This window comes from Procambarus clarkii, chromosome 30 (assembly GCF_040958095.1).
Source record: "Procambarus clarkii isolate CNS0578487 chromosome 30, FALCON_Pclarkii_2.0, whole genome shotgun sequence".
Classification (NCBI taxonomy): domain Eukaryota; kingdom Metazoa; phylum Arthropoda; class Malacostraca; order Decapoda; family Cambaridae; genus Procambarus; species Procambarus clarkii.
The window spans coordinates 2426467-2447186 of NC_091179.1; the positions used below are offsets into that span (position 1 = coordinate 2426467).

At 37.7% G+C, this 20720-nt stretch overlaps 1 protein-coding gene across 1 annotated transcript in view; it reads left to right on the forward strand.

Moving 5' to 3' along the window:
- LOC138369848 (uncharacterized) overlaps positions 1 to 20720 on the forward strand; it is a 110351-nt gene that overhangs the window by 21599 nt on the left and 68032 nt on the right. Inside the window, exon 2 of the mRNA XM_069333592.1 lies at positions 2885 to 3113. Within this exon, the coding sequence (XP_069189693.1) occupies positions 2946 to 3113 (168 nt within the window). The 5' untranslated portion in view covers positions 2885 to 2945. The remainder of the gene's footprint in view (positions 1 to 2884; positions 3114 to 20720) is intronic.

Sequence of the window (20720 nt, forward strand, 5' to 3'; positions counted from 1 at the left end):
CTCTTGCATGTAGTAATATGAAATTTTTAGAGTAAAGACTAAATAAGACAAAAAAGTACTTATTAATAGTTACTTTACCTAAATAAACAGTAAATTAAGCATCTCCCTCCCCACTGTCGATAATGACGAGTTTTGAACCAAGGCTCAGGGAGCGTCCCCCGCTGGGGAGGGACGCTTCGCCATTAGACTGGAAGCACGCGACTTGAGCGCTTGACAGAGAAGATGCTGACACGTTTTACCTCTTAATTGCCAAAAATAGTCAAATTTCCCGAGTTCTTGACACAGGAATATCAGCATTTCCACCCAACCAACGAACTCATCGTACCACGGAAGTGTTATTTCCGAGCAATTGTGTTAGTTTATGGTATTGGCCATTATCATGATCTCTTTAGCATTGCCCGGTTATGACACAGGTGCTCTAACCAAAATGGGTGCCTCTAATTATTAATGCAAACTTATCTTCTTTGAATATATGCTGTGTTTTGGTAACAGTGTACTACTTATGACTTATTTGGTAGGTTAAGTACGAGAGAAAAGAGTATTGAGTCGACCTGTGGCACCACGAGGCTACCTAAGTCACCATAGGGCTCCGCCCTACAAGGTTCCAGGATTAACTGAAGGAATCCTGTGTCTATTACCAGGCATTTACGACTCTAGAGATAAGAATTGAAAGTTTCCACTAACCCATGTAGTAACTAAACTAACTTTTTGTAGTTTATTATTATCCACTACTGGTGGTATAGGCTATGAACGAACCCCCCTCCCCCAAAGTTGTGCATAGGATCCCACCCAGCAGGACAAACCAGTGATATACCGAGTCCATTCCTAATATACAGTTCATTATCAATTAATTATCTTAAATTATATTGTTATTAATTAACAGTGCATATATTATATTTCCTGCTGGGAAAATTCCTCACAGACGTGCTAATAAATAGAGGGATAGATATAATGATAGATAGACGTATAAATATATTTGTATATAGATAAATGTATAAATAGTTGAATAAATGGATTTGTATATAGATAGATGTATAAATAGATTTGTATATAGATAGATGTATAAATAAATTTGTATATAGATAGATGTATAAATAGATTTGTATATAGATAGATGTATAAATAGATTTGTATATATATATAGATGTATAAATAGATTTGTATATAGATAGATGTATAAATAGATTTGTATCTAGATAGATGGACATATAGACGTATGTATCTATGGATGGATAAATGTATATGGTGATAGATGGACAGAGTGGTGGGTAGATGGATCTATAGATGAATACGTGGATCGATTGATGGATGGATTGATAGAGGAATAGACGCAGATGGATAGATAAATATTTAGATGGATAGATGAGTCCCCGTGACACAGTCTCCATGGCGTAGTGGTAAGATACTCTCCCACACTTTGCGAGCGAATTGGCCTAGGTTTATATCCAGACTGGGGAAGATTGATTAGGTACCAATCCTTAACTTATTATTATTATTTATTTATATACAAGAAGGTACATTGGGGTAAAGAGAGTTCATATTAATGATGATGATTTTCCATTCTTGTAAAGTCACTAGCACGCATAGCGTTTTGGGTAAAGCATTAACTGTACGCCTCAGGTCCCCCCAAGCAGTGAATGGGTATCTGGTTCTTAAACGATTTGGCAGGTCGTATTCCTTGGAAAATTATGATTTTTCCAAGAGGCTTTAAAAGAATGTAAGAACTCTTGTTTATATAAATAATAACAAATGAAATAGATAGATGGATATTAGGTAAATATTTGAATAGATTGATGGCTAAGTAGATAAATAGCTGAATAGGTAGATGGATAAATAGTTGGATAGGTATAAGGATAGATATATGGATACATGATGGTTAAATAGATGGAGAGATCGATGGATAGACGTTGTCTTTGGTAGGGGGATGAGAGCGACTTCGTTGAGGTCATGTATTTTTTTTATATTACGGCTTTATATTGAACAGCAGGAATTTATCTGCTACTTGTCCTGAGATCAGTGAATAATGGTGTATATATTTAGCAGAAAAAATATTGTTTTAAATTCTTGTTTTTTTTTAATATTTCGATAGGTATAGCTGGCAGGTAGTGCCCAAAATCCTCGTGGGGTCAAAATGTAACCTTTGCAAGCTGTTCACTCTTCAGTCCTGGCGACCTCGACCAGTCTGTCTGTCCTGTACCCTAGACCATTCATCCTGTAATGTTGGGTGAAGCTAGCCCCGAGCATCTGGCATACAATTTCGGACAGACAGACAGAAAACATTCTCTTATTGCTGTACATTGAATTTACAGATAATAGGCCTCAATAATGTGGCTGAAAACAGAGACCCCCAACACATGCTCATGAAATGAGTTGAAAGTGTCGACGATTCGGTCGTATCTAGAACAAACTGAGTAATAAAAGATTCCGACCCTCTGGACTGAAACCTTTCGACCGAAGACGGAACAAAACGTCGTCACTTCCCTTTATATATGATGTGCTCATTGTGTTATCTGATTGGGGTTGATTGGGTAAAAAATAGTAGTTGCATCACTTGAGCCAATAGGCTATTATATTTAACTCCATGTAAGAATAATAACAACAAACAGTTGATTCTGTTATGCTTAAGCATCCACGTAGGAAAAATTCAACGAAAATTCCGAACGTTTTCGCGTTTCAACACATTATCAAGGGATTCAGACAGAGAAGACGTGGGCTGGGATTATATACCTCACTACACCTGAGTAGATAATGATCCATTAATAAAAAATCAAATAATCAAATAATAGAGGTGTCATGTCACTTCCATTTTGCAGGTGTTCTGACTGCAACAATACGAGGTTGATAGCATTTTAACTATTTTAATAAATATTGTTTTCCTCCACAGCATCCAACAAAGCTTTACTGAGACGGAAATAAGGAACAGACAGAGTTACGGAGGAGGAAGGATGCAGAAAAGGAGGATGGGAAGACAAGTGGTAAGAGGGTCTCTGGCGAGGCTGTGGAGCGGGTCCTCGTCTGGTCAAGTAGTCATGCCCGTCATCTTGGTGTGGCTGTGGTGCTGGTTCTCTGCCACACAACTAGCCACTCCTGCCACGCATGGCTACTTTTTTAAGGTGAGTTTGTGAGAAAAAATGTTTAATTTGGTTACTTGTATTTTTTCTTTCTTTTATTAGGGTGACTTTGTGAATAAAGTGAAATTATAGCATGAACATCAACATACTCATTCACCTGGACTGGTTTGTAAAGCAACACCATACTCCATGCAGGCTCAAGTTCCAGCACACAATTATTCAAGTAGCTATAATCTTTGTTCACTCCATCCTCGTATCTCAGCTTCTTACCCTTTTATCCCTTCAAAGTGATATATAGTTTTCTCCTTTAATTTCTTTACCTCAAACATCAGCTCAGGCTTATATAGTAGTAAGTGATGCAACAACTATTTTCTTGTATAGACCAATAGGCCTTCTGTAGTTACCTTCGTTCTTATCTAGACTTCATACTCATACTGTTAACAAAATTGCAGGAACGTTAAACAAGCTCCTGCAATTTTAGTTCAAGCAATGAACTAAATATTCAACAAGGAATGAACTAAACATTCAATATAGAATGTGTCGGAAAACCCGACACCATTTACCAACAGATTCAATACAATAGGCAGATAATAGCTACTGATTTATATAAACAAATTAACTCATAGAAAATGCAGCACAGGGGAAATTTCGTCAATAGAAAATGGGATATCATTGACATGTCGCTATTAGATTCACCAGCTATATTACTGCCACAGTCTTTGGACTCAAAACATCATAAAAACTTTTCCCTCGAATTAACTTAATTATCAGTACCAAAATACAGTAAATGTAGACCTTCTAACCACTTTTGACATCTGGACAAAAGACCCATTATGTGTGAGGGAGGGAGGGAGGGCCAGAGACAGTCACCATTAATTTTTAACAAGTCTCGCTGGGGCAAATCTAGCTCAGATAATTTTCCCTTGGTCAGCTGTGTTATGGGAGTAAAATGCTTCCATTATCAACACACAACTATGTCTACTATCAATAGAGGTGTCTTTTCTGATTCCTAAACTATCTAGCTTATTGTTGGTTATAAATATTTAGATTTAGGAATGCCAGTTAGCACACGATCAAGACACAAAACTAAGGTAAATATTCCTTGGTTCTTATCTCATAAATGATATCAATATTTCCTCTGATATAGGTGCCATAATTAGGTTCTTCCTATTTATTATAAGTGCCCATTGACAGGTGGAACAGAAGAGGAAGAAGAATTAACACTAGTAACCTAGTACTCCAGTACATGAGTTGGAGGCCAGCCACACCCACAAAGTGTATCGACTGGTTTGTTCATCCATGTTCATACTGATTGTCTAGGACAAAATCAGTCATATAAGATAAGGCCTCCCCATTTTAGTTAATAACATATGTAGTCAAATATTGTAGTGAATGTCTACTAATCAATAATTTATATTAAGGACTACATAAATAAACCACAAACTCCCAGAATGTGTAAGAAAAGTGATTTGTGAGAATTTTAAATCATATAGTCCACTTTAAACATCAATCAATTTGCTATCGAAAAATATAAATTAATGTTAAATATAAATTATTATTTATCAAAAAATATAAATCTCACAAGTCAATTCCCCACATTAGTGGTCCTTCAAACCGGATGAACCAGAAAAACTGCACTGGTCTGTCAAATTAAATAAATTAGTGCAATAAATTAGTAAACAGTATATAATTGCCTGTCATAATTGCCCAATATCATACACATATTGCCTGTCACAGACCGGCCATGTAGCCTTGAGAAAGCTCACGAACCTCAACAGCTTCAACAGAAGCTTCAAGGTCACTCACCAAATTCATAGTGTGTTATATCCACAGTGACAGCACTTATACCAGCCAAATAACTGGCTGCGACCTTGTCGAGTTTAACAAAAAATTTGTGGTGCTAATTTCACGATAGATCACTAATAACTGACTTAATAGTTCTAGATAATGCAAGAAGTTAAATAAGAGGCTTTTTTCACCAATTGTATATATAATTTCTCTTGAATAGAGTATTATTTAAAAAATATTTTGCACTAGCCCCTCAATAGAATATTTACTAATTGCCAATCCACAACAGGGTAGGATATTTACATTGACTAGTGATTATTGATAACCTAGTCCCATATAAACATTGACTAGTTGAACTAATTATTGTTCATTCAAGTCATATTTATTACCATAGTCCAGTTGTACTACATTGAACAACCTAGCGTCATTAATTAATGGGGCAGACCTTATTTTGGCTGTGAATTACACCAGCTCAAGTTGAGTTGTGTACCTATAATTTACCTATTTTATAATTGTTTACATATAATCCTGCACCTTTGAGTGATTAATTAGTGTCTACACCAACTTAGGGTAATTTTGAGGAGCTAACCTAAAGGTACTTCCATTGACACTGGATTATCACTCAAATCATTTGTGAATGATTATATATAATGTGTATTAATTTTAAGCGCTAACCTCTAGAAGAGGTAGGATTTAGCCCAGGACTGCAAATTTTACCCTAAGCTACTACCATCAGTACTTGTTCAGCATTATGAGCAACCCATGTACAAGCCTGACAAGGCTTATGGAGTCTGGTAATGATGCACCTAAATTTCCTCATACACAATAAAAAATTTTTTTGTAATATCTGCATGGTAAATGCTGCAACTTTTCTTAATGGATCAACATCATACCATGAACAGGAAAAGGTAAAAAAAATTATATAAAATATTCACAATTTCATATTACCTCTAAAAATATTAAAAGTTCACATTTGTTATTTGATTCATTATGGTCTCAGAATGGAATATAACGATTCATGTTACTCACCTCAAAATATTGTTTATGAGTGTAGCAAAAAATTTAACTCCAGACGTTATGGTTTTATGACTAATTGAAGGTGAGGAAACGTTAGAACAAAGAACTTTGCACATATGTAAAAATGGTGAGAATCGGTCAAAAACTTAATTTTTCAAGGTGTCTCAAAGTTGAAAATTCTGTTCATACAGAAAAATTAAGTTAAGGTTCTGGATAATGTATATAGTACTTTGAATTTATGATATATTTTGTAAGTTTTAATTAAGACTACTTGACATTCGTACTCGAATATGTGAAAGTTGTAGGTCAATATGTGTTGAAATTAAGTCAAGAAAAAATAACACCCCAAAAAACTAAATATAGGTTAGGTTAAATAGATGGGTTAGGGATAACACACATATTCAAGTAACCTTATTGACCATATATAAGTGATAAGGCCGTCATCTGGTCCTTATTCATCAATGCAACCTAAAGAGACAAAGCAAATAGTTTGAAATCTGTAAATAAATCGACTCCCCAAAAATAAGTAAAAACTTCTGCCACCTGTGGCTGATTAACATGTTGACCAATTTCGTTCCAACTTCACATACTTAGTGTCGAATATGCATTCTTTAAGATGTAGAAGTCACTACAAAATCTGCATACAAACAAAGGAGAAACGCAAAAAAAAATGGTTGTGAACTTTTTGTACACAGGGACATAAGAAATATTGCCATTGGGCAATGTATTTATATAATATTTAATAAAATACAGCATAATAATATGCTAATTCATTATTATTATGTGTAAAATCTGGCCTTCCAGGTGGCACCAGCTGCATATCAACCTTGTGGACCCTCCTTACTACTACTTTTCTTCTTTGTGCGTCAGACAGGTGCTTGCATCTCTTTATCTCTTAATTGCTAGTAAATAGGAGGTGTTATTGTTATTATCAGTACTGGTTGCTGCCTGTCGTGCTTGCATTTATTTTTTAAAAATCGTAAAAAAATCCATTTATTAACGTATGGAGATTAAATTTTCACAACACTGATGCCAAATAACAGGATATTTGTTTAAAATTGTTCACTATATTTCATATTTCGGAAAAATACTCGTCAGTCACTGTGCGCGTTAACCAGCTAGCCAATTTTGATACTGCAGGATGAATGAAAAGGCCACTTAACCAGACAGATCAAGAAATGTGAGGATTTGTCACAACAATCTCCAGTTGATTATGCTGACCTGGAAAGCTATTATCAAGCAGCTGCAGGTAAATTTGAGATAGTCAAATGCCAAATAGCGACATATGTTGCTGAACTTGCCAACACCAGTTTATCAGAAACAGAAATAAACGATGTTATGGTTGCTCTGGCGATTTATGAAGACCAAACTCAGGCCATGTTACAGTCTTTCGTTAAAATAATTGCCCAGAACAAGGGAACATCAATAATTTCACCTAATCTAAGTCAAGCTGAAGCTCGACTCCCTCCAAAAAATTTACCCCCCCCTTTCCCAGGAAAAGACAAGAAAGATTGGGACGAATTTGTATACCTTGTGAACTCAAAATCATCTTTACCCAAGAGTAGTAAATTCTCTTATCTACAAGTTTAATTATCAGGTGAAGCTAAATCAGTAGTATCCTATCTGAGGAAAACTATTGACGGCTATGACCTCGCAGTACAGCTTCTCAAGAATAATTATGCTAATTCAGAAGTAAGAATATCAGATTTAGTTCATGAGCTGTTACATTTTACCTCACCGGAGGTTTCAGCTGATTCACTCCAAGTCATTAAGTTGGAGGGAGAATCCATGATCAAGGCCCTCAGCCGGACAGCCAATACAAACGGGGCTGAGTGGGTCTTAAAAATAATTACCCAGGAGAAAATACCTAGGGACATATTGAGACAAATGAGTACTCACTACAATAAAAGTATTTTATCCTTGAGTAAAATATCTGAGGGTTTACGTTCAGTAATTCATCAACTTTGTACACATGACAAATTAAAACCACCAAGTAAACCTTCAGAAACCAATAATAGTCAACCACAGAGTACAAAAGGTACTCCAAATAAATTTAATCAATCTATTTCCACACCAAAGTGGAACCAAGGTGGTGTAGGCACATATGCAGTGGGATCCTCCAAGTCTATAGTTACTGTGTCTCCCAAGACCATGACTCCAAAGAGATCTATGGATCCCTTTGCTATGGATCATGTTTGTTCTGCCAAGAGAAACATTCAGTGTACCACTGCACCAATTTTCATGATCGTGTCGCCCGTGTTGAACGACTCAAAAACTGGCAACATTGCACGAGGTGCCTCAGGAAACACAGCCTCCTCGACTGCGAATCCCAATTATACACCTGTAATAGGTGTAACAAGGGTCAGCATCATGCAGCATTGTGTGGAGACACCAAAATAAAGTCTCCAAACCCCAAGATGGAAGATAACATTTGCACCACAGTAGAGTACTGCAAGATGCGACAGAAAATTAGTGCCCTCTTAACAAAGACCAAAAATACTGAGACTTTGCCTACTGCGCAAATTACCATCCAGAATAAGAGGGCCAGGGTCCATACCCGTGGGTTGTTTGACCAAGGGTCCCAGAGAACATGTCAGTAAAAGGTGGCAGATGATATACAATTAAAGCCTGTAAAACAGATGACCTTAAATATTTAGGGGTTCCTAGCTGATACAGGACCTCAAGTCTACGAAGTTGTACAGCCATCGGTACAGTTAGGCTGTTACATCAGTCAAGTACCAGGCGTTGTGGTGGACACAATTCCAATAGACCTACATGTTCAAGGTCTGAGAGCTACAGCCAAATTCCTGAGAAGTAGAGGAACAAAATTGGCATATAAAATTGTCTGATCACCTCACCGACATCGGAATCCTTGTATGTGAAGACTGCTACCACTAATTCTTCAATAGCCGTACTAAATATCAGGGTATAAACATGTTAAATTCTGCAGGAGGCAAATTACTCACAGGCCCAGTATTAAGCCTGAGAAGACCTATGCCTGCAGACAAATAATACCAATATAAATCTAAATTTATCAGCTGATTTATCAGCTGATTATTCAACTCCAGTAGCATTATACTATGGAGGATACAGCTTATTATAACAACAGCAGTTGATCTTGATATCATCATTTAAAACTGAAGATGAGTTAAATGAGGCCTCAGTGGCAAATCAGTAAACAGTAGCCTAAACAAACTACAAGTCACTGCGACCAATGTCACTGAACCCACAGCAATCTCAGAACCATACTCGACTTTAATGATTGACTAGTTAATCCTCTGAATAAACTAACTAAATTAAACCCAATTTGTTAGTCAATTAAACTCCAGCAAATATCCCAGCAAACACAAAACGTATTGAAAGCTTTCATTTGCGGGTTCCAATAGGCGTGCAAATAACTTGTATTGAGAATTGTACAGGAGAGCATTTGAGAAACATTTACTCCAAAAATCCAAACATATAGGTTTTATAATATACGGTTTTTCTAAAACTATTTTATTCCTAATGTATTACAAATAGTTTTTACATGTTTAAATATAAAATTTATGGTGTTTTTTGTAAAATTCATTAAAAAATGTGAATGATACTTAATGGCTGTATGAAGCATTCATAATACATTTAATTATTCTATCATCAGAAAAAATTGGTTTTCAAAATTTTGCTAAAAATTGCTCTTTTAAAACAATTTTACTCTTTATGTATTCCACTAAACACTAAAATCAAATTTATATATAAAATTTATGTATTATTCTATAAAATCTATATAAATAAAAATGGAAATGTTCATTTGTTCAAAATCGCTAAGCTCTGAAAGTTCTTGACCGATTGCTTTGAAATTTTTACACAATGTTCCATTCGCATTCGGCTAGGTTTTATATACATACTATATAGATGTCACATCTGTGACAGTAAAAAAAAAAAATGATTTTTCTGAAATACTGTGTTTTTCATGTGAGTGAAATCTTTGAAACCTCTTTACCGCTTGCTTTGAAATTTTGACACAACGTTGCATTTGAATAGTCGCGTTTTTTTTATATATATCTACTATATACATGCCTCACCCGTGACAGGAAAAAAACATGCTTTTTTTAAAAAACAGCGCCATCTGTTTGACGTAAGAGCAACACACGCTGTAATCTCTGAAAGTTCTTCACCGAATGCTTTGAAATTTTGACACAACGTTGCATTCGAATAGACACGTCTCTTTATATACCTACTATATAGATGCCACTCCTGTGACAGGTAAAACATGCGTTTTTTGAAAAACAGCGCCATCTGTTGCATATAATGGCAACATGCACGCTATATTAAATACATTGCAAATTCCATTTCAGTGTTTCCGATTGCTATGATAATTTTGACTTTCATAGATTTCGATTTATTTTATTTTTTAGTAAATTATTTTGTGTGACATTGTGTTAGAATTCAGCTGTGATGTTTACCATACCGTTCAGTTCGTAAGTATAATTATAGATGCCACACCTGTGACAGGTAAAACTATGCTTTCCTTGAAAAACAGCTCCTTGAAAAACAAAAACATACATCTGTTGCATGTATGAGCAACACTCATGCTATACTAAATATGTTAAAATTCCATTTCAGTGTTTCTAATTGGACTGGTAAATTGAATTTTCAAAGATTTTGATTCATTTTCATTTTGATTTAATTATTTTGTGTGAATTGCGTTGGAATTGACGTGTGTTGTTTACCAGACCGTTCATTTCACGAGTATAGTTTATTTTTATATTTTTTCATATTTTCATCTCATTTTTTAACTGTTTTTCTTATATTTCAGTGATGGGAATATCAGATCACTTGATGTTCCCAATTTACTGATGGGAACATCAGACAATTTAGGAAGGTATCAAATGAGGGAGTGGGGAATGGTGGAGATGATGATGGGATGGAAGTGAGAGATGGTGGGGAGGACGAGGGGACAAGGGAGGGGGTAATAGTGAGGAAGAACAAGGGGTCGGGGGAGTTTGGGATGGTGGGGAGGCTGAGGAAACGGGAGAGGGGGGAATGGTGGGGAGGACTGGGGGGCAGGGAAGGTTGCTGGGGCTCAGCAACGCATGTGCGTTGCTGAGTCACAGCAACGCGGGTGCAAGCTGGGTGTGGGGGCCAGCTGGGTGTGGGTGCTAGCTGGGTGTGGGTGCTAGCTGGGTGTGGGTGGAGGGGGAGGGGTAAGAGAAGGGGATGAGTGAGGAAGGGAAAGTGGGGGGGGGGAGAGAAGGGAAATGAGGAGGATGAAGGGGAAGAGGAGGGGAGAGGGAAGAGGGGAGGGGGGAGAAGGGGAGGGATTGTAAAGGGATCTGTGTGACGTCTGGGGCATGTACTGTGTAAGCCTATAGAGTTGCCTAGATGTGTTACGACGCTGGATTATACAGGCATGTCTTGGTAGAGATAAATATTATGTGTGTTCATTTTCATAAAATACAACAAGAAAAATAAAGAATCAGATAATAATGTTTTAAATAACTTTTTCTTTGATTTTACTTTTGAATGAAATTAATATTATAAAGTCAACACTGGAGGTTGGTGGGGCAGCGACGGTTGACGTGAGGGTCCCAAACAGGCGAGGGTCAGTAGTAGAGCTGACCATCGACCAGGTGGTTCAGCGTTTATACCCGTGCATAGGGATATCTTCACCTCCTCCCCCCTGCTCTTCCCCTTCCTTCTCTTACCCCTCCCCTCTCCTCCTCCTCTTCCCCTTCCCTCTCTTACCCCTCCCCTCTTCCCCCTCCTCGTCCCCTTCCTTCTCTTACCCCTCCACTTCCCCTTCCTTCTCTTACCCCTCCCTTCTTCCCCTTCCTTCTCTTACCCCTCCACTTTACCCCCTTCCTTCACTTACCCATCCCCCCTCCACTTCCCCTTCCTTCTCTTACCCCTCCCCTCTTCCCCTTCCACTCTACCCCCTTCCTTCACTTACTTCTCCCCCCTCCTCTTCCCCTTCCTTCTCTTACCCCTCCCCTCTCCCCTTTTCTTCTCTTTCCTACTCACTCCCCTTCTCGTACACCTCCCTCCCCTCATCCCCCTTTTTCTCTTACCCCTACCGCCTTCTCTATCCCTTTGTCTTACCCCCTCCCTTCTTCCCCCTCCTCTACTCCTTCCTCCTCATCCCCCTTCTCTTACCTCTCCCCCTCCTCTTCCCCTTCGTCCCCTTTCCCCTTCTCTTACCCTTTTCCCATCCTCTTCCTCTTCCTCCTAACTGCTAATATCAAATTATTCATGTAATTCTGAAGACTATCGGTGTTCGTCAGTAAGTAATGGACTTTAACCCGTGATTCCCCCCCCCCCCCGTCCCCCCCAGGAATTATGTCAGAAAACCGGACACCATTTACCAACAAATTCAATACAATAGACAGATAATAGTTACTGATTTATATAAACAAATTAACTCATACAAAATGAAGCGCTGTGGAAATTGCCTCAGTAGAAAATGGGATATCATTGCCACATGTAGCAATTAGATTCACCAGCTATATTAATGGGAAATCTTCTTAATACCACAGTCTTTGGACTGTAAACATTATAAAAACATTTCCCTTGAATCAACTTAATTATCAGTACCAAAATTGAGTAAATGTAGACCCTCTAACCACTTTTTGACATCTGGAGAAGAGAGCCAGGTTGCGTGAGGGAGGGAAGGAGGGCCAGAGACAGAGTCACAATTAATTATTAACAACAAGTCTCGCTGGGGCAAATCTAGCTCCGATAATTCTCACTTGGACAGCTGTGTTATGGGAGTAAAATGCTTCCATTATCAACACACAACTATGCCTACTATCAATAGAGGTGTCTTGTCTAATTCCTATACTATCTACCTTATTGTTAGTCTTAAATACTAAAATTAAGGAATGCCAGTTAGTACACGATCGAGATACAAAACCAAGATAAATAATCCTTGGTCCTGATCTCATAAATGATACCAATATTTCCTCTGATATAGCTGTCATAATTAGGTTCCTACTATTTATTGTAAGTGCCCATTGACAGGTGGAACAGAAGAGGAAGAAGAATTAACACTAGTAACCTAGTACTCCAGTACATGAGTTGGAGGCCAGCCACACCCACAAAGTGTATCGACTGGTTTGTTCATCCATATTCATACTGGTTGACTAGGACAAAATCCGCCATATAAGATAAGGCCTCCCCATTTTAGTTAATAGCATATGTAGTCTAATATTGTAGAGAATGTCTACTAACCAATTATTTATATTGAGGACTACATCAATAAACCATAAATCCCCCAGAATATGTAAGGAGAGTGATTTGTGAGAATTTTAAATCATACAGTCCAATTTAAACATCAAACAGTTTGCTATCGAAAAATATAAATTAACGTAAAATATAAATAGCTATATAAATTATTATAAATTAAATAAATATAAATCTCACAGGTCAATTCCCTACAGAATGAACTAAACATTCATTATGGAATGAACTTAACATTCATTGTGGAATGAACTAAACATTCATCATGGAATAAACTAAACATTCATCATAGAATGAACTAAATATTCATCATAGGATGAACAAAACATTCATCATGGAATGGACTTAACATTCATTATGGAATGAACTTAACATTCATCATGAAATGAACTAAACATTCATCATGGAATGAACTAAACATTCATCATATACTGAACTAGACATTCATCATATATATGAACTAAACATTTATCATTGGTACATTGGGTTCTTACATCTAGCAAACCTTAAAATATGTAACAATTTATATTTTAAATAATTTGACATTCCTATCAACTGCCTAAACCTTCGTAATTCCTGAGTTTTTGACGTGTTGTGGAAGAGTTTTAGTAGACTTAATATAATTTTGATCACAGCTACTGGTTCCCTGAATGTCAGTAATCTAATTGCTTTAATAATTTTGCTATCACACGTACCTAAGCTTATTACTTAGAAAATTCATTACAAAAAAAATGTAATTTATATTTCAAAATCCCCGTTTTTTTACATGTATCTATATCTTCAAGATGGAATGTCTTTCTGTATGTCCGAGGCTGGGGGCCAGACGAAATGGGATAGCACCAAACTTAACAATGTGATTTATGATTGAATAGCAAGTGGTCTTGGGTGGTTGGGGTAAATCTCAGTGCCACTTTTTAAAAATGATTGGTTCCTAATAGAACTAGTGAAGGCTCCTATGAAGCCTGAAATGTGAGTTTGATACTCCATAAACCGCTAACAATGGATTTTTCAGCTGTTATCGGCGGTGAATCAACATTGATAAAGTTTACTGAAGGTCGATAATGTTGATTCAATATCGATTTAACATTACCCGAGCAAGTTTTGCCCCCTAGGAGAGAGAACGGGTGGGAAGTAAAGAGAATGGTATATCAGGAGAGAAAATAGTAGAGAGGAAGGGAGAGAAAATAGTAGAGAAGACGGGAGATAAGAATAATAGAAAAGGAGGGAGAGAGAATAATTAAGGAGGAGCGAGAGAGAATGTGTATTTGCGAGATAGGGAGAAAAACCAATGTAATAGAGGGAGGGAGAGAGAGAATATGGAGGAGAGAGAGAGAACAGGCAGGAGGGAGAAAGAAAGTGAAACAGAAAGAATGGAAGGGAGGAGAAAGATAATGGGAGGAAGGAAAGTGAATAAGAGAGAGAATAGATGGGAGGGAGGCTGAGAGAACAGGATGGAGGGAAAATGGCAAGAAGGCTCTTTGGTCCGCTTCTCAAGTGTCAATCAATTGGTTTACAGATTCTTGAGGCTATTGTGCTCTATTAAATCTACATTTGAAACTCTGTATGGAGTCTGCCTCCACCTCATCGCTGCCTAATGAATTCCATTTGTTCCCTGACACTGAAAAAGTTCTTTCTAATGTCTCTGTAGCTCATTTGGGAATTATGTTTCCACCTGTGTCCCCTTATTCGTGTTCCACCCATGGTAAATAGTTAGTCTTTGTACACTCTATAAATTCCTCACATAATTTTTTTGGTGTTGATCATCTTTTTCCATACTCTTCAGTCTTTTAGGGATATGAGGTTTAGCTCCTGTAGCCTTTTCTCGTAGCTGATACCTCTCAGTTCTGGGATTAGTCTGGTGGCATATCTTTGAATCTTTACTAACTGCCTTGTGTTTAACTAGGTATGGGCTCCAGGCAGGAGCTGTATACTCCAGGATTGAACTGACATAAGTGGTAAACAAGGTTCTGAATGATTCCTTACTCAGGTTTCTGAAGGCAGTTCTTATGTTGGCCAATCTAGCATAAGCCGCTGATGATATCCTTTTGATGTGGGCTTTTGGGGACAGGATCGGTGTTATTTCAACCCCCAGATCTTTCTCTCTATTGGACTCTTACAGGATTTCACCTCCCAGAAGGTGTTTTGAGTTCGGCCTCCTGCTCTCTTCACCTAATTTCATTATGTTACACTTTCCTGAGTTAAACTTTAATAACTGTTTTCTAGACCATTCCTCCAGTTTGTCCAGGTCCTCCTGTAGTCTGTCTATCTTCATCTGTGTTGATTCTTCTTATAATTTTTGCATCATCAGCAAACATTGAGATGAATGAGTCTATACCCTTTGGAAGATTGTTTACATATAAACAGAATGGGTACAGAGCCCTGTGGGACTCTGTGACCTCTCGTCTCTCTGATGTGTTTTTTACTTTTGAAACAGTAAAAGAGACATCAGAATGCTGTTACGTTTGTAACACCCTCTTATGTAACAGTAAGAAACATCAGAGACTTTTACTTTTGTGCAGATGAGGAGTCACAATAACGTGGATGAAAAATGTTGACCAAACCACACACTAGAAAGTGAAGGGACGACGACGTTTCGATCCGTCCTGGACCATTCTCAAGTCGATTGTGATGAGGAAAGGTTGTTGTTGTTGTTATAGATTCAGCTACTGGGAATAAAAACGTTACAGGTAGCACGGGTTATGGTGAGCCCCATAAAGGACTTACCTGGCACAGGAGCGGGGCTGGAACTGAGGGAAGGAGGCGAAGAACAATAAATAGGCAAAAGAGAGATGAGGAGAAGAAAATCTTAGAGAAAGAAAGAGCAAGGCAAAAAGGTAAAAAAGGTAAGGTGCAATAAAGGGGATAGTTATAGGAATAAGAACATGAGAACAAAGGTAACTGCAGAAGGCCTATTGGCCCATACGAGGCAGCTCCTATTTATAACCACCCAATAAGAAGGGGAAAGTAATTGGAATAAGAAGGGGATAGTAATAGGAATAAGTAAGGGATTGTAAGAGAAAACACAGGAAAGAAAAAGAAAGAAGGAAAGAGAAATGGAAGGGTAAACCACTTACCAGTTAGGTCACTTTTGTTGGAAACGTTTTACTTTTGTAACAGCCTCTTATAGGGTACTGTGTCAAAGGCTTTCAAACTTGACTTCCCTTATGTTTGACTCATTCAAGGTGAATACGAGGTCAAGTCCAGCTGAATCATCATTGCCTCTCATTCTTCTGGGTCCCTTGACTTGTTGGCTCAGAAAGTTTCTTGATGCTATGTCTAAGAGTTTAGCTCTCCATGAATCTGCACCTCTATGTGGTTCTGCATTCTCCAAGTCTATCCTTCCATGGTTGAAGTCGCCCATGATTAAGAGTCTGTATCCATTTTTTGCAGGCAACTGATGCTGCTCACTCTTTTATACTGATGGTTGCCATGTAGTTTCGTTCAAACTCCTGTTTGGGTCTTCTGTCATATAATGGAGGGTTATAAATGACTGTTTCTATTATCTTAGGGTCTCCCATTGTCAAAGTTCCTGTTATGTAGTCTGATTCCTTCTCAATATGTCAGATATTCCGGGCCCAGGATATCTCTCTCTTCAAAACTCCATTCCTTTCTTATCAGCAGAGCGCCACTCCTCTTCCTCTCCCTCCCTTTCTTACTATATAGTAGTCCTGTATAAGTACTGCATTTGGTATGATGCCCGACAATTTCGTTTCTGTGAGCCCTATTACATCTGAGGTTTTCTTAAGAACATAAGAACAAAGGTAACTGCAGAAGGCCTATTGGCCCATACGAGGCAGCTCTTATCTATAACCACCCAATCCCACTCATATACATGTCCAACCCACGCTTGAAACAATCGAGGGACCCCACCTCCACCAGGTTACGCGGTAATTGGTTCCACAAATCAACAACCCTGTTACCGAACCAGTATTTACCCAAGTCTTTCCTAAATCTAAACTTACCCAATTTATACCCATTGTTTCATGTTCTGTCTTGAGTTGATACTTTTAATACCCTATTAATATCCCCTTCGTTATGTCCATTCATCCACTTGTAAACTTCTATCATGTCACCCTTAACTCTTTGTCTTTCCAGTGAATGCAATTTAAGCTTTATTAATCTTTCTTCATATGAAAGACTTCTAATTTGGGGAATTAACTTAGTCATCCTACGTTGGACACGTTCAAGTGAATTTATATCCATTCTATAATACGGCGACCAAAACTGAACTGCATAATCTAAATGGGGCCTAACCAGAGCAAGATATAGGTTTAGAACCACACCAGGTGTCTTGTTACTAACGCTGCGATTAATAAATCCTAGTGTCCTATTCGCCTTATTACGAACATTCATGCATTGATCCTTTTGTTTTAAATTCTTACTAATCATAACTCCCAGATCCCTTTCGCAATCTCAACACCATCTAGCTCGTATCTTGTAACTCTATCATCATTACCTAGCCTCAGAACTTTACATTTATCAGCATTAAACTGCATTTGCCAATCCTTTGACCATTTCAAAACCCTATCTAGATCAACTTGAAGTGATAGTGAGTCCTCCTCCGAATTAATTTCCCTACCGATTTTTGTATCATCGGCAAATTTGCAAATGTTGCTACTCAAACCTGAATCTAAATCATTTATATATATTATAAGCAACAGAGGTCCCAGGAGAGAGCCCTGAGGTACTCCACTAACAACATTATCCCACTCTGACTTAACCCCATTTATACTAACTCTCTGTTTCCTTTGGAATAGCCATGCCCTAATCCAACTTAATATAGCACCCCCAATACCATGAGCTTCTATTTTTTTAATTAGTCTTTCATGTGGCACTGTATCAAAAGCTTTGCTAAAGTCAAGGTACACAACATCACAATCCTTACCACTATCAACTGCCTCAACTATGCTGGAATAAAAAATTAGCAAATTTGTTAAACATGAACGGCTATTTGTAAAACCATGTTGCGACTCATTTATTAATTTATGTTTTTCAAGATGGAGACGAATTGTATTTGCAATTATTGATTCAAGTAACTTTCCCACAATAGACGTTAGGCTAATTGGCCGATAGTTTGACGCAAGTGATCTATCTCCTTTCTTAAAAATTGGTACCACATTAGCTACCTTCCACGACTCTGGCACTCTGCCTGACTCTATTGATTTATTAAATATGGTAGACAGTGGCTCGGAAAGCTCCTCTTTGCATTCTTTAAGCACCCTGGCAAACACTTCATCCGGCCCTGGGGATTTGTTTGGTTTTAGTTTTTCTAATTGTTTAATTACATCCTCCCTGGTAACTGCTAAACATAAGAACATAAGAACAAAGGCAACTGCAGAAGGCCTATTGGCCCATACGAGGCAGTTCCTATTTATAACCACCCAATCCCACTCATATACTTGTCCAACCCGCGCTTGAAACAATCGAGGGATCCCACCTCCAGCACGTTACGCGGTAATTGGTTCCACAAATCAACAACCCTGTTACTGAAACAGTATTTACCCAATTCTTTCCTAAATCTAAACTTATCCAATTTATACCCATTGTTTCGTGTTCTGTCTTGTGTTGATACTTTTAATACCCTATTAATATCCCCTTTGTTATGTCCATTCACCCACTTGTAAACCTCTATCATGTCACCCCTAACTCTTCGCCTTTCCACTGAATGCAACTTAAGCTTTGTTAATCTTTCTTCATATGAAAGATTTCTAATTTGGGGAATTAACTTAGTCATCCTACGCTGGACACGTTCAAGTGAATTTATATCCATTCTATAATATGGCGACCAAAACTGAACTGCATAATCTAAATGGGGCCTAACTAGAGCAAGATATAGCTTGAGAACCACACCAGGTGTCTTGTTACTAACGCTGTAATTAATAAATCCAAGTGTCCGATTTGCCTTATTACGAACATTTTTGCATTGATCCTTTTGTTTTAAATTCTTACTAATCATAACTCCCAGATCCCTTTCGCAATTCGACTTCGCAATCTCAACACCATCTAGCTCGTATCTTGTAACCCTATCATCATTACCTAACCTCAGAACTTTACATTTATCAGCATTAAACTGCATCTGCCAATCCTTCGACCATTTCAAAACCCTATCTAGATCAACTTGAAGTGATAGTGAGTCCTCCCCCGAATTAATTTCCCTACCGATTTTCGTATCATCGGCAAATTTGCAAATGTTGATACTCAAACCTGAATCTAAATCATTTATATATATTATAAACAACACAGGTCCCAGGACAGAGCCTTGAGGCACTCCACTTACAACATTTTCCCACTCTGACTTGATTCCATTTATACTAACTCTCTGTTTCCTTTGGTATAGCCATGCCCTAATCCAGCTTAATATAGCACCCCCCAATACCATGAGACTCTATCTCTTTAATCAGTCTTTCATGTCCCATTATTTGGGACATGACATAAATAATCCCATTATTTGCATTAGCGTGGGAGGAAATGATGTTGGTCGAGTTAGGAGTGAGGAACTGATTCAGAGGTATAAAACAGCCATAGAGTTAGTTAGGAGCAAGGGAGGAATCCCGATCATATGTGGCATTCTTCCAAGAAAGGGAGTGGGAAATGAATGGATATCGAGGGCACTTGGTGTCAATTGCCGGCTGGAAAGATATTGCAAATCAAATGCAATATCTTTCATAGACAACTGGGAACACTTCTATGGAAGAAATGAAATGTATGCTCGTGATGGGGTGCATCTATCGAGAGCTGGGGTTGTTGCTGTTGCGAACTCGTTAGAAGAAGTGGTTAGAGGTGTTTGTTTGGGTTTAAACTGTTAGTAGATAGAGGTATGGGAATTGATTTGGAGGAAGGAGGTAATAAAAGTATGTGTTTGTGGGAGAAAGGAATTGGCAAAACGATCAGGGAAAGAGAAGGTCCGCAAAATAACAATTCACTTAGGGTATATTACACTAACAGTAGAAGTCTAAGAAATAAAATTAACGAATTAAATGCTCTTGTCTGCACAGAAAAAATATATATTATTGCACTTACCGAAACGTGGATGAATGTAGAAAATAGAGAACTATTAGCTGAATATCAAATATATGGATTTAAACTATTTCACACAGATAGATATATTAGACGAGGAGGTGGAGTAGCCATATATGTTAGGGACAATTTGAAATGTAGTCTCAAAGAGGGAATCAAAACAGAGCCACACACAGAAACTATTTGGATTGAATTAAACGAAAAAGCTAATAATATTATAATAGGAGTAATATATAGGCCACCAAATTTAGACAGAATGGAAGCAAAGCATCTATGGGATGAAATATCTAGAGCATCTAGATCTAACAGTATTTATGTCATGGGTGACTTTAATTTTAGCGGAATAAACTGGTTGAACAAAACAGGGAATAGTGAAGCAGAAGATTTTCTAGAATTAATTGACGATTGCTTTCTTACGCAACACATTAAGGAACCAACACGGGAAAATAATATTTTAGATTTAGTGTTAACTAACAGGGAAACGCAAATTAATGACATCGAAATAGGGAGTGAGCTAGGGAGCAGTGATCACAAAGAAATCAGATTTAGCATAGAATGGAATAGACCAGTAGGAGAAAATTCTGTTAAAGTGCCAGATTTTCGAAAAGCTGA